The sequence below is a fragment of the Oryzias melastigma genome, linkage group LG17 (genome assembly GCF_002922805.2).
Source record: "Oryzias melastigma strain HK-1 linkage group LG17, ASM292280v2, whole genome shotgun sequence".
Lineage (NCBI taxonomy): Eukaryota > Metazoa > Chordata > Actinopteri > Beloniformes > Adrianichthyidae > Oryzias > Oryzias melastigma.
In genome coordinates this window covers 3642434-3667224 of record NC_050528.1, presented here as the reverse complement: position 1 = coordinate 3667224, position 24791 = coordinate 3642434, and the positions used below count along the sequence as shown (strand labels likewise).

The window sequence follows — 24791 nt, the reverse complement described above, 5'->3', positions numbered from 1 at the left end:
AACAAAAATAAAACAAAAACAAAACAATAAATCAGACATACGTAGAAAATACATTATTTTAAGCTGCAGTTTTCTTTATTAAAATGCATTTCAAAATGTAAAAAATTTTATAATTAGTTTCAGAACAGAGTGACTCTGAGCTGATAGTTGTTCTGGGTTGAGAGCATTTATTGTTAGACTCTCTTCACAAAAGCAGCTGCCAAAATGTCGGCACAAAACAAGCCTTAACTCACTAAAGCTGCTGAATGCTCTGTGATCTTCAAAAGCCTTTTGTCTTTACAGTTCCGTCTTAATTCAAATCGTCTCAAACCGCTCATTTAAAGGCATTCCTGCAGCGCGCAGACTGTCAGTCCTTCCTAAATTAATTATGCCGCCACTGCAGTCACTTTTGGAAATATGAAAACAGACTTTGATGTTTGCAAGATGAAAGTTTTGATTTATTCTAATATTGTGTCGCCACATTTAGTGGGTCTGCACGCTCGCCGCATTATGTGGAGTCCGATCCCAAATTAATGGAGCAGAAATGTCCTTGAAAGTGAAAGGACGCGTGTCAAAGAGCAGATGAGAGACCCCAACATTGAAGAACTCTTTCTGCAGTTTGATCCATAATTAGTCAAATGTTCACACATGGATGCTTCTACTGACCTCTGTGAGCCAATCCTGGTGGAGATGTCCTCTCCACTTCACTTCTAATTGAAGAAAAGTCTGTTAGCCGAATAAAGAAGGGAAAATACATGTACATTTGCAACCAGATTTTTATGTAAAATGAAAAAAAAAACAGCATAAATTCAAGGATGCTGTGCAAAAAGATGAAGCATTAAAACAAATATTCCTCTCCAAAATGTAACTTCAGTTTGAAATTATAAAATGTCGATGTGAAACACTAAAACTCATGAATAAAACGGAGCTGATCTGAGAAGAAAAACGAGCTCAAAGTTCAGGTGCGTAGAAGTTTTCTGTAAACTTCTCTTCTTCTCCTGAGAAAAAAACATCTCTGATCTTTTCTTCTTAACTGTTCATTTTAGTAGCATAACCCCCGTTAAATGTACATTTATGAACTTTTAAAAATTTTTTTAAATAATTTTTTACCACTTTTTCCAAGTATCCCCTAAAGTGGCAACATTTGAGAACCGCTAATCTATCCTCTTCTTTTTCTGATTATTTCTGTCTGTATTACCTAAATCTATAATCAGACATTTAAAGGCTTATTTAAAACCTCACTTACTGTTAAAAAGGAAAGGTCAAACCTGTTCGGGGCTCGCAGGTGGCCCCCATGAAATATTAGAAATACACCTCCCAGTTGTTGCCACAAAAGGAATTTCCCATCATCCCTTTGTTTACACTCTCGCTAATGCTAGCTCACAACCGCAGCTAGCATTAGCGTAGTAACAAAACAGCTATCAAGATTGGAGCTACTCAGCTCCACAGTTTAGATCCAGATTCCAGCTCAGATGAAGAAAATGAAGACGTTAATGGATCTATTCATCTACAAGTGGATGCATCAGAGGGAGACTTTGGCCCGTCACAAACCTGAGCTTTTTCAAACCGCTGGTTTTCATCACCTCCTGATCCAACACAATTTGAATTAAGAAATATTTTAATCGTAAAATATTTTTAAAATGTTCTCCTTAATAAGAAAAAAAGCTTCAAGAACACGTTAAAAATGCAAAAAAGACGATTTTCATTGGAATGGGTCTTTAATGTCTCACTCCAATCATCTTTTTGTGTGTTTTCAAAGCGTTCTCGGTAGTCTTTTTTATCAGGATTTACCCATTTCTTTGCAAAAATAAAAAAAACAAACAAAAAAAAAAAACAGTTGTTTGGACAAAGTTTCTGCAGAGCAGCAGGAGTTCATTAGAAATTTACATCTGTTGGCACAAAGGTAAACCTCTGCTGATATCCCATCATCCCTTTGTTTACACTCTCTCTTGCTAGCTTACAGCCCCAAGCTAGCATTAGCGTAGTAACAAAAACAGCTATCAAAATCGGAGCTACCCAGCTCCACAGTTTAGATCCAGATTCCAGCTCAGATGAAGAAAATGAAGACGTTCATGGATCTATTCGTCTGGGAGTGGATGCAGTTTTATTGGGGCCGTCACAAACCTGAGCTTTTTCAAACCGCTGCTTTTCATCTCCTCCTGATTAAACACGATTTGAATAAAGAAATACTCAGAAATGATGTTTTAATCTTAAAATATTTTTAACATGTTCTCGTTAATAATATAAAAACTACTAGGACATGTTAAAAACATGATTTTCGTTGGAGTGGATCTTTAAATTAACATTTTAGTTGCTTTAACTGTACTTAATACACATTTTCTGCAGACTAAACTAAAGCTTTTTATTTCATTAAAATGTTGAGAAACTCCTTTATATATATTTTATACTTAAATGTGTCGATATTTAATAAGTGATGTTTTGTCTTGAATCAAATCATAACTTTTCTTCCACTTGCTGATCATTCGATGATTGAGGCTGAACATGCAGACATGCAGCTCCGAGGTTGACGGGGTTTGATTCTTACCAGCAACACTTTTGACTGAATGCTCAGTGATCTGACAGCATCATCCTCACTACGTTCATTTTCCTCCAGCTCATCGGGCGTAGCCACAGGCGAAGGGATGTTTTTCTAGTTTGGGGGTTTGCTTCTAACATCCATGTTTATGTTTTTGCCTGTGGCCTCATTTCTACTTTTCTCTTCACATTAAGAATATTTAAAGAGTTCAATTTTTACCAAACGGAAAGCGGAAATAGAAGACTTTCAGGCTTTGTGTATTCTCAAAGACTCTTTTTTTATTATTATGGGATGCTGTTCCAACGTATTTATCATTTATTTGTTCCGAACCGACTGGATGATCATGTTTGGGGACACCAGAGTTTTATGACAATAAATTTTAATCTTCTCAGACGCTCAGAGAAGACTCACTTTCCTCAGTGGATTGAAAACATGTTCCTTCAACAAAGGCTCAGTTCTGGTTCCGTTATGTAACTTGCAATTACTCATTTTGTGAATTCTAACGGTTTAACGCAGAATAGGAACATCCGTAGTTCACATGGACCTTCTTCAGGAGCAGAGTCGTCTTCTTCATGACATCATCCCACTTTTGAAGCAGTTTCACTGTCTTTAAAAGTTTGGACATCTTCTTTCTAACATAAGTCGCTTAAAGATCCTCCTGCAAGTTTTTGTCATAGTTATGTTCGACGATGTTTTTGAACAGCTTCAGTGTTAATTTTTGAGGAACCAGTCTGGTAAATCTTTGTTAAAGGAGCAGAAGACAAGATTTATTATTACCATCCATCCATCTTTACACTTATCTGGAGGCAGGTTGAGAGGTTAAAGCAAACATGCCCTGATAATTCCTCCTGTTCTGCCCGGGGGGCCCCAAGGCACCCCCCAGGTCAAGTGAGTGACAAAATTTGTCCACATGGTCCTGGTCTTTCCCGGGGCCTCCTCCTGATGGGGAAACCTCCCCAGGGAGGAGGCACCCCCGGGCGAAACGTGATTTCTGTTTTTAGTTATTACATTTTTTAACATTTTACGTGAAATGAGTGTTGTGTCAAACTGTTAAAAAAATTACTGCAATTTGGCGCCCCTTCCAGCAAAAGGCGCCCTAGGCAGCCGCCTAGCTCGCCTATGCCAAGGGTCAGCTCTGCTAGGCAGTATCTGAAAAAGAACCACCGGGACCTCCTCAGCTTAGCTCTAATTCTATCTGCTCCAAGGTGACTAAGCTCCTCCCCCTCAGGAAGAAACTAATTTCATCCGCTTGGACAAAGGGTCTAAACCTTAAACTCATAGGTGATGAAAGGAGATCAGATTGATCAGTAAGTTAGGAACTTTGCCTTTGCCGATACCACCACCACATCCTGTAGCTCAGTGACGGCCAGTGAACCGCTGGGTCAGATTAACAAACAAATGAACCCTACAGAGCAGCTTATTCACCATTTGATTGACACCAGTTAAAGTGAGGTATTTAAAATTTTATTTTAACATTTTTCCTCCATTTACAAACTGCAGCAAAGAAAGGCTAAATCACCAAAAATGTTATTATTTACTTTATTATTTACTTTTACTTATTTTTACTTATAAATGAAGTCTGTGTGCAGCTCCTTCTGAAGAAAGACACGAATAACCTGTTTGTTGAAGTCTTCCTTTTCTTTCTTCAGTTTTCAAAGTCTCTCTGTCTCAATAAAGATCACTGCCAGAGACAAGTCTCCATGAATTCCTGGCTTTAGACATGTAATCCTCCATTTAGAAGACGATGCTAAACAATATTCAAGAGTAACAGGACGGCTGCCCTTGAGTTGCTAATGCTAATTCTATTATTCTTTAGCCATGGTGTCACATTCTCCGGGCTCACCAGCGCCCTCTGCCTTGTGGCAGACGTACTGTGGGCCCCACCTACCACCTAGTGTATTTCTAAAGCACATTTTTAGTGGATAAAAGATTCAATGATTCTCAAACTGGCACCATTATAATCAGACTGATATTATACAGAAGCATATTAGGTCAAATGAAGCATTCTTTATGGTGATAAAAAGACAAAATTATTAAAGCGTATGCATCATCTGCTGCTCCAATCAGTGTGTGAGTGCAGGTGAGGCACGGGCTGTCGGTGCCTCACCTGCTGTCGGTGCGTCACCTGCTGTCGGTGCGTCACCTGCTGTCGGTGCCTCACCTGCTGTCGGGGCCTCACCTGCTGTCGGTGCCTCACCTGCTGTCGGTGCCTCACCTGCTGTCGGTGCCTCACCTGCTGTCGGGGCCTCACCTGCCGCTTTCTAGTGTATTACAAAAGGAAATGTGCTACTTTTTTTCAAAGAAATGTTGAAAACCCATACAGAAAAGGTAATCATAGAGTAAACATGTCTAAAAATTAATATTAGATTTTTTTAATTGAAAAAATATATTTATTACACATCTGAACTACTAGACTGCAAACCAAGAGCCCAGCTCCAAGTGGATGTTAGTTCTGTCATTGTAGCAGATCTTACTTTAAAGGTTGCTATAAAGGTCATACAAACAGCTCTCAGTCCGGCTCAGGTGTCTGATCTGTCCTCCCCCAGACAGCATAGCCCCCAGGAGCCCTCAAACCCTCCCAACCACATAAAGGTGGAGGTTCAAAGAGGGAATTTATTCAATTATTTTTACCCCATGTGTCTTAATAAAAACATGTCAGGTTTGTGTCTGTGTGGAAATGAAATATTTTCCCAGATCTTTGAGCAGATTTGAGGTTTTATTTCCTTGTTGAGGCTTGATAGAATAATAATGATAATAATTCCACAGTCAGGTTTTATCAATAAGAACTACAGGTGTTTATTTGCTTTTTTGTCTGTATGTCATATGACACTATAAACCAGGCAAGAAGGAAGAAAGTGTAGATTTGTCCAACTTCTCTAGTGTGATAGAAACAGACGTTTTCAAGCTTTACAGGTTCTCATTTGTCTAAATTCTGTTGTCTTTCAATACAACTTCAGGGACAGAACTCAGTTTCATTGTCTAAGTGTCTTTTCTGTGACACTGAAGAATTATTTTATCTTGGAAGAGTCGATTTACACTAAGGCATCCATCTATCTATCCATCCATCTTCTCCTCTAAAACAAATGAAATATTAGTTTCTGCAGAGGCATCCATCTTGATAATACAAACGTTTTGATTTTCAGTTTGTATCTCGACTTTTATTAACTGGTCTTGTTTTTTTTTTTGTTTTGTTTTGTTTTGTTTTTCCTCCTGAACAATAAATAGTAGGTGGCAATATACCCCAATATTTTTCCTTGGTGATACTTGTATCCATTTAAGATGCAGACAAGACTAAATTGATTATTTTTATGAGTGTCTTGCTCTTGTGTTCCACCTAAACCCCAAACCTCTGGTTGGCAGCACAGCACAGTGAGCCTCTTTGAGCAGCTCTATTCCGCGACCTAAACAACAACAAGATAAAGTAAGATTCAGCTTGTGGTAAACGTTCAGTCTGCCTCGCGGTTTTTGATGTTATGAGACATGTACTACTTAGTTTTTACTTGGGATGGGTACTAAACTGAAACTCTGTGTCATGTTGCTGCCATTATCAGTGTACAGTTGCAGTGCTTATTGCTGTGATCATTGAGCAAAATAAATTTGACCATTTTATCACATTAAAACACCTAATAATATTAACATGAAAAATGGTTCTGGTACAGTCTTGGAACATATCGTGGAATGTCGTCATACTGTCAGACTTGTATCGGGATACAAATCGTATTGTGAGACGTTTCGTGATACGCATCGTATTATTAGACATGTATCGTGATGCGTATTGTATTGTGAGACATGTTTCGTGATACGTATCGTATTATTAGACATGTATCGTGATGCGTATTGAATTTTGTGAGACATGTACTGAGATACAAATTGTATTGTGAGACTTGTATTGTGGTACATATCATATTCTGAGACATAGATCATATTGTAAGACGTGTCATGATATGAATCATATTGTGAGACATGTATTGGGATACATATCGCATTGTGAGACATGTTTCGTGATACATATCGTATTATTTGACATGTATCGTGATGCGTATTGAATTTTGTGGGACATGTATCGAGATACAAATTGTATTGTGAGACTTGTATTGTGATATGTATATTATTGTAAGACATGTATTGTGGTACATATCATATTCTGAGACATAGATCATATTGTAAGATATGTATCGTATTGTGAGACATGTATCATATTGTAAGACGTGTCATGATATGAATCTTATTGTGAGACATGTATTGGGATACATATCGCATTGTGAGACATGTTTCGTGATACATATCGTATTATTAGACATGTATCGTGATGCGTATTGAATTTTGTGGGACATGTATCGAGATACAAATTGTATTGTGAGACTTGTATTGTGAGACTTGTATTGTGATATGTATATTATTGTAAGACATTTATTGTGGTACATATCATATTCTGAGACATAGATCATATCGTAAGACATGTATCGTGATACGTATCGTATTGTAAGACATGTATTGTGATACATATCGCATTGTGAGACATGTATCGTGATATGTATTGTATTGTGAGACATGTATCGTTATATGTATGGTATTGTGAGACTTATCATGATACGTATCATATTGTTAGACATGTATCGGGATACTTATCGCATTGTAAGACATGTATTGGGATTCGTATCGTATTGTTAGACCTGTATCGGGATACCTATCGTATTATTAGACTCTTGCCAACACACACCCCTAGTAAGTAGTGTAAATTGTATTATCCAAGTCCATCTCAGAGGTTGCACATCCCATTTTCTGACCTTCCTTTGGCCTCACACGGACCTGCACTTTACCAAGTCAATCTGCTACACAATGGCTCTGCAAAGAGAAACTTCCAGTGTCGTGTGGATTATTGAATTTATAACTGTCCGATATATTAACCTTGGCTGTGTCCCACGGCTGTGCTTTTAGACAAGAATTCGTTCATCTCTGCCAAAGTCTTGAGCCTGTGCCATGCTGAGACTGACAAACAGATACACTTAACTGCTGCATTTGGCTCTGCTGGAGCCAATGAACACATCCATTTAAACTGTAGACGGACTGTACAGATTATCACTGCACGCTTTAGAAAAAGGATGTTCTCTGGGTTCATGGGAGGAAGTTTTGTAAAAACAATCTTTTTTTTTGTTTTTCTTAAGATAAGTTTTTCTTGGTAGGAAATACATTTTAACCACAACTTAAATCCATAATCACCTATAGCAAGTAATAGAAAACTATTATTCATCTCTTTATTTACTGTTGTTGGAAAAAAAAGCCGGTTTAAAAGCATCACCATTAACCTCTGTGTAGGCCGGCCAGGTTCATACAGAATCTATGGGTTTACTCTTGCTGTTTTCTGCTCGTATTATGCCAAGACATAATGGGCTCATTACGGCGCTGTAAGGTCGGGGGCTCACTCGTACATCACAGCTGTTATAAAACACAGTTTTAGTGGAGACTTTAGCTTAATGGCTGCAAAGGGCACCAACCCCCCCCCATAAATGAATGACTTGTTAGCTTTGAAAATAAATAAGTATTTGGGTTTTTACAAAGCTTAGATGCTTCAGACTCCCTGTAGAGATCAATAGTGAAGTAAAATCTCCCTCCTTAAGCTGAGTTCACACTGAAAGACATTCGTGCATCAACCAATCAGGAGCTCAGCTTTAGGCCACTGATTGTTGATTGTTTATGCATTATTCTAGAACTATGAAAGAGTGCTGAAGTTGACCTAAATTTCTGAAAAAATTGTAGTAAAATTGCTTAGAAATCACTAATATATTAAAAATTTTCAAAAATATTTAGTGTGTTGCTTAAATGAGCTAAACTCCAAATGACTCCCCAAAAAACTTAGCGAAGCCAAATTAGCTAAAAAGGCTATTTAGTTGCCTAAGTACTAGCTAAACTCCTAAATAGCCTAAAATTCTTTAAAAAAAAACCCAAATTAATCAAAAATGTTAGCATGTTGCTAAAACAGAAGCTAAACTCTAAATTAGTCTAAACAAACTCCAGTAGCTAACAAATTAGCCAAAAACATTAGCATGTGGCTAAAATTAGCTAAACTCCAACTTAGTGAAAAAAAAATGCTTGTTTCCTAAATACTATCTAAAGTCCAAAATTGCCTAAAATTCTTCAGTAAACTAAATTGGGCAAAAACGTTAGCATGTTGCTAAAATAGAAACTAAACTCTAAGCTGGCCTATAAAAATCTTAGTAGCTAATAAAAATTAGCCAAAAAGATTAGAATGTTGCTAAAATATTAACTAAACTCCAAATTAGCATGAAAAAACCTAATAGATGCCAAAATTATATATATAAAAAGCTTGTTTTTTAAATACTAGCTAAACTCCAAATTCCTCAGTAAGCTAAATTAGCCAAAATGTTAGCCTGTTGCTAAAATATTATTAGGTAAACTCCATTTTTTAAATTACTATAAAAGACAAAAGCTTAGCCCATGAATATATTTAAAGGTTTATTGCTAAACTACTTAACATTTTGAAATTTGAAGACTTTCTCATTCGTTTATGTGGCAGATTTTTTCAATATATACTTACTTAATTGAACTCTTGATTTTTGGGTTTCATCATTGCAAATGAGTTTGTCACTGCTTCCTTAACTGATCAATTTTGAATTATTTTATGTTTTTAACCAATCATTTAACTGATGATCATTTAAATGTAAAAATAAAAAATAAACAAGTCTTTTATCCACTATATTGATTGTTTGTTGTGGTAAAAATCCTACACGGATAACTTCAAAGTCAACTGCATTCAAAGTAAAAGTGCTTTTGTTGTGTTTTTTAACTAAAATTTAAGACCGTCCTGCTTAGACCGACTTGTAGGTTTCTGTTTCTGTGAGAACGTGACGGCGTGAACCCACCAATCTGACAGCAGCATTGTTTCTCAGAGGGGCGTGTCCCGCCGCAGAGCTCTCGCTGCTCCTCTGTTGCTGCTTGAAAAAGGCCTCAGAAACAAAATCAAATGTTCCGTCTTTGTGCTTTTGTGATTTCACAGAACAGAGGGGCAAAACAAAACCACAACAGAGGCACCACAAGCGCGCCGCATGAATACTGTATCAGTCTGCCGAAGCAAAACGTGCTCTTTGTTCATCCCCAGCATCCGTTTCCCTCCAAGACAAATCGCAGAAACACTCCGATTTGTAAACATTTGGTTAATGATTTTTAAAGAGTTTTCACAAATATTTTTGCATAAACACCAAATCCAGAAATCAAACTTGAGCTTCCAGGCAGGAAGGCATCACAGACTTCCATGCTACAGTGATTGATGCATTCCAGAGGAGAAGGGAAAACCTGGAAGGATGCAGAGTCTGCTGCTGCATCCGTAAACAGAGTCTGAAACTGGACCAAACACAGGAGTCCATGTCTTAACTCTGCGCTTTGGGAATCAAACTCAGCATTCAGGCTGTTATTGAGATGGAGTGCAGAAGTCATTTTCAATGCAGCTGCATCAGCACTGAGGCCGGGCTGATGGGGATGTTGGGGAACAAGTTCTGGAAGAGAAACATCTTTTTCCTGTCAAATAAAAAGCACATTTACTGTCTACACTTCTGCTTATTTAGCATTTCTGTGGCGCAGATACTAAAGATGAGCATCTCAAAGGGGAGAGGCAAGCAGTTCAATCACTTCCTAAATAGTTTGAAATTACTAACGCAATTAAAAAAGCATGTTGCAAATCTTATTTCAGTTAGTTTCAGCTTCATTTTGCTAGTTTATTGTGCTATAAAATTGTCAGAAATCTCATTTTTAGATTTTTTTTACTTCTTTTAAATAGAACTCTACTGCTAACTTGAAAAGTTGCTTTACCTGCAATAATGCTAGTGTGAATGCTTTTTACTGAATGTTGTTGCTGAAGCTTTTAGCAGAAAATGGTCACGAAATTTACTTTAACTTCCGAAGGGATTTGCTGAAAATGCTGATTTACAAAATGTTAAATTTACTAAAAGACTGGAAATGTTAAATTTTGTTGCTGAAATTGTTGAAGGTGCGATTGAGTTTTTACGTCCCAAAATACATACAGAGAGGAGCAGGAGGATCACTACAGTGTAAATGCTCAGTACGCAATCATAGAACGATCTCTCTGTTTCACGTATATCGAAAGTTAGTGACATAAATGACAATTGGTGAACTAAAAAGAACATTTTTCCAAATTCTTCCTTTCAAAGACATTTTACATGCCATAGGACTCGAGTCTTAGGTGTGATGTGTCTGTCTTTGCAGCTGGGTGAAGACACCTTCAACCGTGCCAAGCTGTTGAACATCGGTTACATGGAGGCTCAGAAGGACGGCGAGTACGACTGCTTCATCTTCAGCGATGTGGACCTGATCCCCATGGACGACCGCAACCTCTACCATTGCTACGACCAGCCCAGGCACTTCGCCATCGCCATGGACAAATTTGGCTTCAGGTAATTCAATTTGATTTATATTGTAATTTAGGCCGTTTTCTCAACGGGCTTCACACCATTAATTATACAAAAACATAAAGTCAGTCATAAAATATCAAAAAATAGCTGATTGCTAAACTAAACTAAACAAACCCTAGACACCAATCCTCGGTTATGAAAATCTACTAAGAAAAACAGATTACGAGAAAAAGAAGATAAAGATGTCCACATGAAGGAGAGTTACCAGGACTGTTAAAGAAGAATTAGCTTATCTAACTCTACGTGTTTGAATAGTGTAGCAGATGAGGGGAGGGGCGAGACGAGCCAGAGGTGAGGTCCACGGCCAAGAACAGGAGCACAGACGATCCACTTGGAATCTCTCAGGAACAACACATGAATCCCACTGCACCAAACAGACGCATGGAGAACTAAATGGAAAATAAATGATAAAGAATAGTGGAGTAGATAGAAATAGAGGACAGAACCCCCGTGCATCACACTCTCCCCAGCTTCTAACTTCTAGCAGGCTACTAGCAACTAATCAATTAAATATTGTCCATCTCTAGCTAGCCTGGCAATAAGCCTGTCCAAAGAGTAGGGCTGTAACGAGCATCCAAGCACTCAGATACCCGCGATCTGCTCCCGAAAATTCAAGTATGAATATTCAAGATGCATTATTTATAAAATATAGTAGTGTGTAGTAAAATATTATTCATGAACGATGTATTTATTCCTCTGAAATCCAGAACAATGTTGGATTTTAATTTAATGAGCTCAAAGCCAAATGTGCAGCTCTACTGTTACCAGAAGTGAACAAATCTTCGAAATAAAGTAATAAAGTGGCTTTGAAGCTTCAGATTTTCAAAATAAAATCAAACTAGTAAGTGTTTTTGGGGGGGGGTTGGTTCCAAACTTGAGACAGAAGTTCTGTTCACTGACATAAATTCACAAGAGTCACAATTTCTTTCTATCCAAATCTTTGTGTTTTTATCAGATTTGTTGATTCTGATCTCCTGTTCTAAATAAAAGTATAAATTATAGTGATATAATAAAGATGATTTCAATTTTCATACATCCAGTAAAAAGACACACACATAGCAACAAGTATATTAAAAAGTAAGAATCGTGGTTCGATTTGTGAATGGGATCACCTAAGTAACAATCCAAAGCCCTACCAACATACACTTTTAAGCCTAACTTTGAAGAGACTCTAAAAGCTAAGATCTGTAAACCTTAGTCATAGGGCATTGGGGAGTATGAGCCCCTTAAGGACGCTGGGAGTTTTGGGGTTGTCCAGGTCTGTGGAGGGTCGTACAGAGAAGCGGCTGCATCTTAAATCTGGTTTAAACTCCGACATGATTCGTAATTGATGGCGTCGCAGTGGTCGCACGGCCATCGGAGCAGAATCGCTTCAGTCGCATCAGAACGCTGCACCTGCTGGTGACGTCACCAGTGACGGAAATGTTACGCCCGCAGTGCAATTGCATGCAATCCGTGTCATATAAGTTATATTTATTTCATTTTTTTAACACTAAAAATAATGAAGACTTACTGAAGAAGTTAAGAAATACTGAACTTCACACACAGAGAGAGACAGAGAGTGAACAGCTAGATAGAAAATGGAGCAAGTTGCTGGAAAAATATGTCTTATTTCTCATATCTCTAAGTTTTTTGCCTGCAGACTCCACGCATCCACCCATAAGGGCCAGTTGGGACTTCACATGTGAACTAACCCACCGATCTACCAAAGTGGATGTCTATAAACAGTTAGACTGCAGGTTTAGAGAAACTAACAGTAAAGTTTTCCTTGAATGAGTCTGATTACCTCGTTAAGTCCTCTTCTGCCTGTTTTCTTAGAAACCTCGACACGGTTTAGAGCTGCCAGTTTGATTTTGTTGCACCTCACTGGTCCTAACAGCGGTGTGTCACGGGGCATAACTAACCAGTCTCCACTGCTGAATGTGAGAGGACGCTTAGCTGTGAAGGCAGTGCAGAGCAGACCAACAGTCAGCTGCAATTACCTCGTCAGTGAGACGCTGCACAGGAAATCTATTCTGTTTTTAATTCTAATTTATTTCACTGAATCCAAGAGTTTTGCAGGAATGTGGCCAGAAAAGAGAAGCACTTTGTATCATCTGAAAGGTTTTCTTCATTTCATTATTACTAATAAGTCCTTCCAACAAGACAGTCTAGAGCAGGAGTGTCAAACTCAATCACACAAGGGGCCAAAATCCAAAACACACCTTAGGTCACAGGTCGAACAGGATAAACATTTATTGAACACTCTAAAAATAATTTATAAAATTTTAAAACCTCAACTTTTTAACATCATTATGAACTAGATAATAAGCCTTATCTGCTATAATGCTAGTGTGAATGATGTAAGCTGAATTTGGCCGCTGAAGATGCATGTGCTGATAGCTGAAGATGCTGAAATTGATAGATAAAAACAATGATGCTGATAGCCAGCTGAAGTATTAGCTAAATGCCAAATTGGCCTAAAAAACTAAAAAAGAAAAAAAACACATTAGTCAAAACCGCTAGCATGTAGCTGAAACATTAGCTAAACTCCATATTAGCCTAAAAAATCGTAGTAAATGCCCAAATTGTAGAAAAAGTTAGCAGAATGACAATTTTTAAAACTTTAAACCTCTAACTGTTTAACATAAACATGAATAAATAATAAAATAACAATAAAACAAAATGATAGAAATACCTGGAGGGCCAGATCCGGCCCCCGGGCCTTGACTTTGACACTTGTGGTTTAAGGAAAACAGGAAATATTAACCAAAGGAACAACTTCAACATCATAAAACCGTATAAATGTCATTTATTTTCAGCTTACTTATATTCCGTGTTGCATAATACACTAAGTGGGGAAATTATATTTGAAGGTAATTGCCCCACAGTGTGTCCAGAAACAGATTTAGCCAACCCGTCCGAGGCCTGCCAGTCCACCAGAATTACCCTGAGAGCCCTCCAATGAAGAGCTCAATCAACTAATGTTGTCTGGCAACATTTCCTGATGCTAATTAATCTGCACACTCTTCAGAATTTCATTAACCCTTTCATTCTGCCTGTTAAAGGGACAGACAAAACTATCTTCAAGCTTAGTGAGCAGAATTACAACTTTCAGAAAAACTATTTCAGCTTTAAAATGCAAAACATTTCTGAGAGCAAAAGTATAAAACATTTCCATGAAAGCAAGTCAAAGAGCAGCGAGGCTCCACTTGGCTAAAATGCTTTTAAAAAGCTATAACAGTGTTGTCGCTCATTCACTCTATGAAATTATACATCATTTAGAGAAAAAAGTGAGTACTTGTCACCTCGTTGAAGCTGCAGGAGTGTTTTCCAGATGAAACGCTCCGCCGTGTGGATTCATCTGATTAGAGTGTTTTTCAATGAAGTTTGCAGGATAAAGGGAATCACACATCAAATATGCATCATATGTAGAGTTGGGCACCAATTGGATTTTATTTGGTTGGGGTGCTAAAGTGGCTCTTTGGTTCCGGTCTTGTTTCCTAATTATTGCCAGTAATAAAAATAATGTCTACTTCTTCCCAAATCAACACATTCTCATTCCCAAGTTTTCACGTATGCATAGTTCAGACCTCCGTGTCAAAAATTGACGTTTTGGGTGTTGTTGCTTTTTGACGTGCTGGCTGTCACGGGCTCCCCAACTTCTGGGGCACAAACCGGCGGCCCGCCCCTCTTTTGCCGCCTGTCAAAAATGTTATCCTGAGCTGGACGCCGGGGCTGCGTGTGGGTGGAACAGAAGACACAAAGATCAGGTTTATTTATTGTTTGGAGTTTTACAAAAATCTATAAAAAAAGAAATAAATCAATAAAAAAATATATTTTCTCACTATCAGTGTGTTTCTGTGTCTCTGTGACTGAGTTTAAAGGCTGTCCTGCATTTACCCGGTGGGGGGGGGAAACAGAGGACTTTTTTCTTTTATTATTTTCTCGATGAAATTAGGAAAAACATCACAGTTCAGGAGACCCGAGCAGGCTGCCCCCCCCTCCCCGCAGCGGCTGTTTGTCTGCCGGCGTATTGAGCGAGCGAGCTCTTGAACAATTTAAAAAAAAACAGAAGATACAGTGGGAACACTTTTCTGAGCAATCAAAAAAATATAGAACATCAACTTCTTATTAATACCATAATTCAAATGTTGATATACCTTATTCCCCAGTTTATCACAACAAGAACAAAAACATCAGGGTGATTTTATAGATTCTTTTAACCTGTTTGGGTGAATTTGATCATTTTAAAGACTGGAATGAAGCAGAAAAGAAATAGAGAAGAGAATCTATAAAGGAAGAAATGAAACACCGCGGAGGAATACAACTGTTTAGACTTTATCACATTTTTTGTGAATAAAGTTTTGCTTCATACTCTGGACAAAAACAAGCGCTAAGAGGGGAACTTTCCCTCTAAAAGGATGCTTATTTTTAACTTCTGGGGACAATCACCTTTCTCTAAAAGGAGTGACTGGAGCGCCGTTTGTCCGCGCCGCGTCCTGAAACTATTACCATGACAACGTCACGCACTGCGCATTGAACAGTTTTGTCAAAAAAAAAAAAAAAATATATATATATATATATATATAACTCAAAAATAGGCCTATAACTGAAGTTCTAATGATTTATTTAAAATTATTTATTTATTTATTATTATTAATATTTTTAATTAAATGACCATGGTATGAGCGGGAAAAAATTCTCCCCCAGGTTTGTACTAACACAGAAATAACCATCTAACGCAATTACAATTTGAAAAACGATTCCCCATATATCTCTGTAATCAATTAATCACAATTAGCACAAGAGAGTGACGGCCTCATCATTTTTCTTCTTTATTATGCATTTTTTGGCTGCTGAGACTTATACTTGAACTCCCGAGCGATTTATAATCCCAAAAAATATGCTACTTTCTTACAACTACCAGCTTTAGAGAAAGAGTTGTCCGTTCGTTGAACCCGTTATTGTCCATCACAGGGTTATTATGAGAATTGGTTGGTTTTAAATGACAGAGACGATCAGCTTCATGAAAACTTCCATTTCTGTTAGTTTGGAAGCGGCCTTCTTTGACTGTTCTTCATGGTTAAATGAGTGATTTTCATTGATGTTTGGATCAATGGAGCATATTTAAAGTGAATTCATGAGGTTTTATTTTTATTTATGGATCGTTTTCAATATGTTTATTTTTCCCGCTGATTAAATGTTAACCTGCTCACCACAATCCCAAATCATGATTGATCCACCTCCTTGCTCAATGATCAAAAACTATTTATCTTTTATGACAGTTTATTTTGGCCGTTGGGCATTACTGGGAATAGATCCTGCTTTATTCAGAAATCAGTTTTTCTTCTTTCTGTGTATAAAATCACTTTGCAAAAACAGCTTTTTATAAATTAAATTAGCTGTTTTTGTCTTTTGACTCGTGTTGTGTTTGTGTTCTCACACAGAAACACACACAATGCCGTTTCTCTGGGAAGTTGGGCTAAAACATACGCTCTCATTAGTTTCTGCTCGTCGTCCTTTGACAGGAAGCTGTCACGGCGTGCCTGTGCATGTGCATGTGCACGTGCACGCGCTTTGCCCTGTGGTTAGACTGGCGGCGCCTGTCATGACCCCCCTGTCCGTCCCACTCCACCAGTCTCATGACTTTGGAGGGGAGAAATGAACTCTCCGGTTTACCTTCTTTTCTTCGGCGCTCCCAGCTCTGTAAACGCGCAGCTTCGGCATCAATTAGGGAATTAATTGAACACAGTAATTTACTATTCACACACATGCAAAGGCCTTATTAAAAGCCTCCTCGGTATTCAGTCAGCGAGACAGCTCGTCTTACAAAGACCCAACTGCATTCTGGGCTGCTTTTCGTTCCACTCTGTCATTTCCAGTCTGGAGTTTTGTTAAAGAGGCATAAACCAGCTGCTGCTCATAAATTCTCCACATCAATAGCAAACAGTGACGCGATCTATAAAATGTTTAAAGAGGAAGGCACTTGGAGGCTGCAGTGTGTCTGTAAAGACTGTGCATTAAGACAAAGCTTCTCTTAACCCCTGAATTTATTCCCAGCTATGAAAAAAGAAATTCACTTTTGCTTTTGTTTTAAAGTAAATGCTACATTTAGGTAATTTTATAGCTAATTTGGTTTGTTGCATATTTGAAACACCAGGCATTAAAGGGCCAATGTCATGTTTATCTTTAGATTTCTGTCTTAAGGTTTATGGATCATTCATATCTAATACCCAGAAGCTGATTGAAGTGTGAAATCTATTAAGTTGTGGCTCTACCTGCGTTACTTTTTCACCTCAAAAGGTCATTCATTGTGATTGGATCATGACCAACGCTCGCCTTTAGTACCACAAACCACCAAGTTTATTTGTTTGTTTTATCCAATGACTGTATCTGAGAACTGGAGTGAGTGAGAGTGATGTCATTCTTAAAGAATGACCAACTTATGGCTCCAACCAAATCAATTTAGTCGTCGACTTTTGGAGATATGGGTTGCTACCATGTTGGAGGAGCCAGGCGTCGTCAGTAGGGTTGGTTCCAAGAAGGAACCGTTATAATTCACGAGGTTCAACTGAAACCAAAAGAAGCTACTGTTTCGGCTCCTCATTTTGGTGCTTAGTTTCAATGAAGGCCTATTTGTCTTTGGACATGTCAATCACTTCTACTCTGTTCAGTACGTTGAAGTTCTAGCCAATCCTTATGCCTTTCCTGGGATAGTGGGCGGGCTCTTATAAGACCCCTGACGGGGCGAGGGCGAGCACGAGAGCGAGCAGCATTCGAATGTCTGGCTGCATTTAACAGAAGCCAATCAGCCAATCAGGAACTCAGCTTTGGGCATGTAATGTTTTCAGTGACCCAATCAGGGGGTAAAATACTATCCAACATGAGCGTTTTGTCCTGTTGCAGCGCAGCGGTTCTCTGGCTGGAGACAGCATTTAGCTCGCTCAATACGCCGCAGACAGACGGCCGCTGCGGGGAGCGGGGGCAGCCTGCTCGGGTCTCCTGTGATGTTTTGATGTTTTGTGATGTCTTATTTTCGTCGAGACAGTAATGAAAACAGAGTCCCCTAATGTTACCCCTCTCAGGTTAATGCGGGACAGCCTTCAAACTGAGTCACAGAGACACAGAAACACAGTGGAAGCGACTGTCATCCAGACACAGTCCTGGATTGACAAAAAGCTGTAGTGTCTAGGTCCGGATCATATTTTGACAGGCGGCGAGCAGCGAATTTACTGTGCGGTGAAAGAGGGGGTTGTGGAGCTCTGATTGAACGGAAACAGCCAACATGTCAAAAAATGACGACACCCAAAACGTCAATGTTTGACGCGGAGGTCTTAACCATGCGTCAATATGTGATGACTTGAATGAAAATGTGTTGATTTGAGAAGATGCAGGATTTTTTTTATTACTGAACCATCAAAATTGGGACCGATTAGAAACTGAAACCAAAGAACCGCTTTGCCACCGGAACTGAATAAAACCCAAGTGGTGCCCAACCCGAGTCGTCAGTAAGCAGTGATTTGTCTGAGTCACTCTGAGTTAACGTTTCTATGGCAACCAATTAGAAGGGGCCTTGTTGGAACACCACACCCCTACAACTTAAAGCGGGCTACCCCACATCTGTCTTGGAGTGTTGGATGTGAGGGCCAGAAGGCTCCACCTACTTTTGTCTTATTGGTCAGTTAAAAACTTTAATATCTTGAACTACTGAAAAAATATCATAAAAAAATGATGCTTATCAAGAACATGTTAAAAAAAACTCATTCTGACCAATACAAGGAATGGCTGATTATTTCTCTATCGAAGTCTGTGGGATTTTGTCTTTTTGGAACCAGCGGGTGCTCCCTGTTTGAAACCGCTGAGGGGCGGGGTCACTTATTCCAGTTCTCATCTGCAATCATTTCTTAGAACCTGTGAATGTGTGTAGATGTCGCCTGGTGACATCTCGATTCTTGCGCCTTTAACACCGGAGCTGAAGTGTTGATGTTCTTTGATTTACTGTAATTTTTTACATTTCTCCTTCAAAATCTGCTGATTGAAAATTTCCCGTATGTTAAAGATTCTGTGTCATCGGCGACGCCGTAGGCGTTGGACTAATTATTCAAATCAACAGCTCCACATGCTGCCAGACCATAAACTTGAAAGTACCTTTACCTGTTTATGCAGACCTGTTTTGATCTTCCATTTTCTGTGAATCACCTTCAAACATCTTGCGTGTTCTCACCTCATCCGTTTGTTCTCCTCTTCTCCGCAGACTTCCGTATGCAGGATACTTCGGAGGAGTTTCTGGCCTCAGTAAAAAGCAGTTTCTGAAGATCAATGGCTTTCCGAATGAGTACTGGGGCTGGGGGGGGGAGGACGACGACATTTATAACAGGTACGCGGGCGAAGTTGTGGCATGAGTTGAGGAACCTTCCTGCCATAACTTACACATTTTGACATCGAATGTGCTCTTTTTCTTTTTTAAACGAGGTGCATTTTTAAAGTCAAAACACACACACACTTTTGTCCTTATGCATTATTCATTATTTTTTGCTGCTCCTGAAGCTCTACAGTGACAAAATGAAGTCCCTCAAATGAAAAAGTTCACGGAGAAGATGATTTATTGAAACTGTTCAGAGACGCAGGACGATTAGCAAATAAATTAACCTTCTGGAGTGCTTCAGTCAGCTCGTATTGACGCGCTGAAGTCCACCGACGGCGCCGCTGTCGAGGTTAGTGGACGGGAAATCTGAGAAGAATACTTTTTGACAAGTTGACAGAAAACAAGAGTTGCTACGTTTGCTCAAATACATCGACAGTTTTTCATGCCCCCCTTGTGTGTGGCTACACGGGACTTTTTGGGACATGCTCCCATTAAGGTGGCGTCTTAACAAGTTCTTGTTGCATTTTTCTGATGGTGGAGGATATATATAGAAAATTAGGCTTAAAGTTGTATTTCTGAGAAATAATTTATTCTAATTGTTTGATGTTGAAAACATGCTTTAAATGGGACATTCCATGAAAAAACAACTTTTTGAGCTTTTAAGCGTATTATACTGTTCATTCCTCACCATAGAAACAAGGGTGTCGAACTAAATCACACAAGGGGACAAAATCCAAATCACGGCTTATGTCGCCCGCCAAACAGGATAAACATTTATTGAACATTCTAAAACTACATTTTTAAAACATTAAAACTGTAACTTTTTAATATAATTATGATCTAGATATATAGCATTACCTGCAATAATGCTAGTGTGAATGCTGTAAGATGAATTTGGCCGCAGAAGATGCTGAAATTGAGGCCTAAAAAGGCTGAAATCACCGTAGCTAAAAACACTGAAGCTAAAATATTAGCTAAATGCCAAATTAGCCTAAAAAACAAACAAAACAAACTTGGGTTAGCCAAAACAGTTAGCATGTAGCTGAAAAAAACTTCAAAATATCCTAAAAATCCTAAAAAAGCTTAAATTAGCCAAAATGGCTAACTTGTAAATATTAGCCTAAATTCAAAACAGCCACAAAAAAAAAACTTAAAAAGAAAACCCTAAATTAGCCAGAAATAGCTAGCATGTAGCAGAAATATTAGCTAACTCCAGAATAGCCCTAAAAATGTAAAAAGAAAAGCCTTAATAAGCCAGAAATAGTTAGCATGTAGCAAAAATGTTAGCTAAACTAAACTTGTGATTTTTAACGAACTCCTGCCGCTCTGTAGACACTATGTCCTAGAAAACTCCATCTCCGTTTCGTTGGCTTCAAATTTTTGCCGGATGCCGGAGTATTTTTTTGTGAAGTTGGGGCTATTAATGACCTCAACCGGAAGTCCTGTAAGTGAGTGTAAAGAGTATCCAGTACATTTTTCAAATAATTTGCTGCTTTATTTCACCGTTTCGGCTACTTTTTACAATGCACGGACATGTGCATTCCACTTCTTTACGGACAACACATTCTCATTCCCAAGTCGTCACATATTGATATTTGGTTAAGGACCCGTCCGCGTCACTCTTTGATGTTTTGGGTGTCCCCAACTCATCGTTTTTTAAAGTGGTGGCCGTTCGTAAAATTCAGGCTCCGCAACCCTCGGGACGCAGTACTGGACGCGGCCAAAAAAAAAAGACTTGGGAATGAGATTCTGTTGTTACTGAAGCAAGAGAGCGCAGACCGGGAGAGAGAGAGATCCAGACAATTTAATCAACTGGCTGATGCGCATGCGGCCAAATCAGGATCAACTTGAAGGGAACGAAAAAAAGGGATTGTAAATTTGAAAGCAGTTTTAAACACGAAAATACAGCCAATGAACTCAAAGCCTCCATGTAAAATTAGGATCAGCTCGGCAGCGAAAACTCAAAAATTTGTTTTAATTGGAAAAAGTTTTCTTTTTTTTCCTAAGTTTCAAATTAACTTTTTGTTTATTCCAATATTTTTTCAAGTTTTCACATTTTTTTTCAAATCTTCAATTTAATTTTTTCAAACTTTCAAACTCAGTTTTTCACATTTCAATATTATTTTTTTCAAATTTTTAATATTTTTTTCAAGTTTTCAATTTTTTCTATTGTTCAATTGTATTTTTTTCTAATTTTCCACTCTGTTTTTCAAGTTTTCAATCTGTTTTTCACTTTAGCTGACCCTGATTTGACCCCATAGATGCGCCACTAAAAGCAATGTAAACATCCAAGTAAAGCGCTGCCTCCTCACAGCGCTAGTGTCCATTTTTATTGTTTTATATTTCATAACAGCGACCGCAGCTTCTGTCATGGTTATGCAGCAAAAACCGGACGCACAGCTGATCTCCTTCCAGCTGGAGCGCCATTCCGCCTCCAATTCCTTTACCGGAACGCCGCTCCGGAATGCTCCGGCTTACTCTCCCCCCTGTGAATATAATCCAAAAATGATGGCGGGTTATGGGGGTTTGTTTACTACTACTTCCTCTGTAAATGGCGGGTTATGAGGGTTTGTTTACTAGTACTTCCTCTGTAAATGGCGGGTTATGAGGGTTTGTTTACTAGTACTTCCTCTATAAATGGCGGGTTATCGCATGAGCCTTTGTGAGTTTGAAGGTCGGCACCAGAACTTGTGGCTGCAGCAAACCCACATTTTATGAATCCAGATTCAGTTAAGAATGTCATTCGGTCGTTTCCTGCCAGCAGCATGACTCTTGTTTTTAAAAATATAAAACTAATCCAAGTCATTTATCTCAAATATAAAATAAATGTTCATAAAAACTTAAAAAATGAATTCATCTAGATTTATTACAGATATTTTCATTGCTTAGCCCAACAAAACAAATTCAAAGAATTAGGAAAAAGTTTTTTTTAAAGCAACCAAGTTCCAAACTTTTAAAACTCAGTACAGATGTATTAAATCAGGCGTCTTTTGTTAGAAGCTGCTGTATCTTTACACAGAAGCCTTCCCCTCAAAGTGATTATGATTAATTCTCCTTGCTCGCTTTGACACTGAACACACTCGAGTGTGTGAGAGGCTCATCACTCACCGTGTGGAAGTGAGTCTTTATTACTGTCAGCACAGATGTCTTCTCACACGACTGTGTCAGCCTCCTCCTGTTTCAGTCGTTTCCGTGGAGACATAAAGTTGACTCTACATTTCTGTAGAGATCAGATGAAGTCGTCAAAAAAGAGTGTTTGATTATATTAGCCTCAAAGGTTCAAAACATTTGATGATCTGAGATGCAGATTCACGTCCTGTAAGAGTGAAATCTGATTAGACTGAAGAGAAGTCAGATTTGTTGACCCAGAAAAGCCAGACTGGAGGTTTGATGTTATTTTACAGTAGGAGCTCAGGAGTGAGAACGTTTGTCAAACATAATCGGACGGAAAAGAGTCCAGACAGTGATTGAACTTTAACTGTTGCTGCTTTAAAATGTGATTAAACTTGGAGTTTGTGATGCAACTTTCAGCAACTCTTTTTTTCTGCTGTTTTCCTCCAACTTACATCATGGTAGCGCCCCCCATGGCAGAAAGCTAGAACTGCAGATTCAGAATATAAAACTCCAGAACGTGCTGATTTCTGGAGTTTTATATTTGTCCTCAATAATAATAACTTTAAAATGAGCTCGTCAAATTCAGTGGGAAGATCTAAAAGGTTATTTCTTTCTTGGTGCTTCATATTTTCACTAATATTTTGATGTTTTTGGTAAAGCAGATTGAATAATCTGTTTTATCATCTGGAAATGTGAAAATCTGAAATTCTGGAACACAGAGACTGTTTGTATTTTTAAAGATTTGCTTAAAGCTGAAATTTAGGAATTTTATTTGTACATTTTAAATTATATTTACTGTATTTTATTAATTTATAGTTTTTTCTTTCTCATTTGATTTGATCTGCTTTATTTAATTATCTTGTTAGTGTTTTACCTTTCTCCACAGAGGTTCATGCATTTGTCTGGGTGATCATTTCTGTTTTTACTTTTATATATTTCTTGTGTTTTCCTCATCAATCATGGTCACTGCATTGGGACCTTCCGGGTCTGGTTCCTTGCTTTGATTGGGGGTGGTGGTGATGGTGTGTGCGAGGGGGGGTGTCCTGTGGTCGTCCTGAAAACATGATTTGGTGGGGGGTCACTGGAGTTCTCAGGTCCCCAAAATAGAGCTGATTATTTCAAATTCACAAAATAAAAATCAGAATTGTCTATGGATCATAATTGATGCATCTAATGATCAATTTCCCCCAATCTTTACTATAAAAAGCACTTTGTGTTCCTTTCCAGACAGGCCGAGTGGCCCCATTTGGTTTAAAAGTAGCAGAAAAATGTGGGTTTGTCCGCAGTTTCGGTGGTGGCCCCACCTGTATTGCCCAGATTGGCTCAAGTGGACACCCAGTGGGTTAGCTCGCTATGCTATCCAGCTGCTCGGTGGACAGTGAACCTCGCTAGCTCGATACAGTGGAGTTCGCTACAGCGCTACAGTAAAGCTCGCCAGAACAAAGCTAGCTAAAGCAGAGCTTGATACACCGAAAGTTGCTAGCTTGATACAGCGGAGCTCGCTAGCGCGATACAGCGGAGCTAGTTAATACAGAGCTCAATAGCTCAATACAGTGAAGCTCGCTAGTTTGATACAACAAAAGTTGCTAACTCAATATAGCGTAGCCCGCTAGTTCGATACAGTGGAGCTTGTTAGCTTAATACACCAAAAGTTGCTAGCTCAATATAGCGGAGCTTGCTAGTTCGATACAATGGAGCTTTTTAGACTAATACAACGAAAGTTGGTAGCTCAGTACAGCAGAGCATGCTAGTTCAATCAGCGGCGCTCGTTAAAGCAGAGTTCACTTGCTCGATACAGTGGAGCTCGATATCTTAATACGCCGAAAGTCGCTAGTTCGATACAGCTGAGCTCATTAAAGCAGAGCTCGCTAGCTCAATACAATGCAAGTCTCTGGCTCAATACAACTGCGCTTGCTGGTTTGATACAGCAGAGCAGGCTAGCTCAATATACAGAGCTCACTAGCTCGATACACCAAAGCTTGCTAGCTTGATTCACCGGAGCTCGCTAGCTCAGTACAGTGGAAGTTACTAGCATGCAACTCCATCCACCGGGTGACTGGCTAACGGAGCAAACCACTGAGTCTCCACTTAAGCTAATGTGGGCAAACACAGGTGGGATCACCACAGAAACTGCTTTTTAATCCTTTTGAAATAAAGCCTGATTTCATTCAAAAATGATTTTTTTTTCAAATATTTATTCAAAACTCATCTATTCAATTCAATTCAATTTTATTTATATAGCCCAAAATCACAAAGAGATTTGCCTCATTGGGCTTCAAAATATAAACAATTGTTAAAAACTAAACAGACTACATAAACTGGTTATCCCTGGCCTTAGACCCTCCCTCCCGGTAAGGAAAAACTCCTAAAA

General features: G+C 38.7%; 1 protein-coding gene and 1 long non-coding RNA gene across 3 annotated transcripts in view; one reads left to right on the top strand and one right to left on the bottom strand.

The window, feature by feature from the left end:
- b4galt2 (UDP-Gal:betaGlcNAc beta 1,4- galactosyltransferase, polypeptide 2) overlaps window positions 1-24791 on the top strand; it is a 205385-nt gene that overhangs the window by 156941 nt on the left and 23653 nt on the right. For both annotated transcript variants that reach the window (XM_036216212.1, XM_036216211.1), the window contains 2 exons: window positions 10754-10941; window positions 19196-19318. In XM_036216212.1, coding sequence (XP_036072105.1) covers window positions 10754-10941; window positions 19196-19318 — 311 coding nt within the window. The remainder of the gene's footprint in view (window positions 1-10753; window positions 10942-19195; window positions 19319-24791) is intronic.
- On the bottom strand, window positions 21623-23365 carry LOC112147716. The gene is made up of 2 exons (XR_002919520.2): window positions 22415-23365; window positions 21623-21792 (listed from the first exon to the last, which is right to left on the bottom strand). It is a non-coding gene; the product is annotated as an uncharacterized LOC112147716 (long non-coding RNA).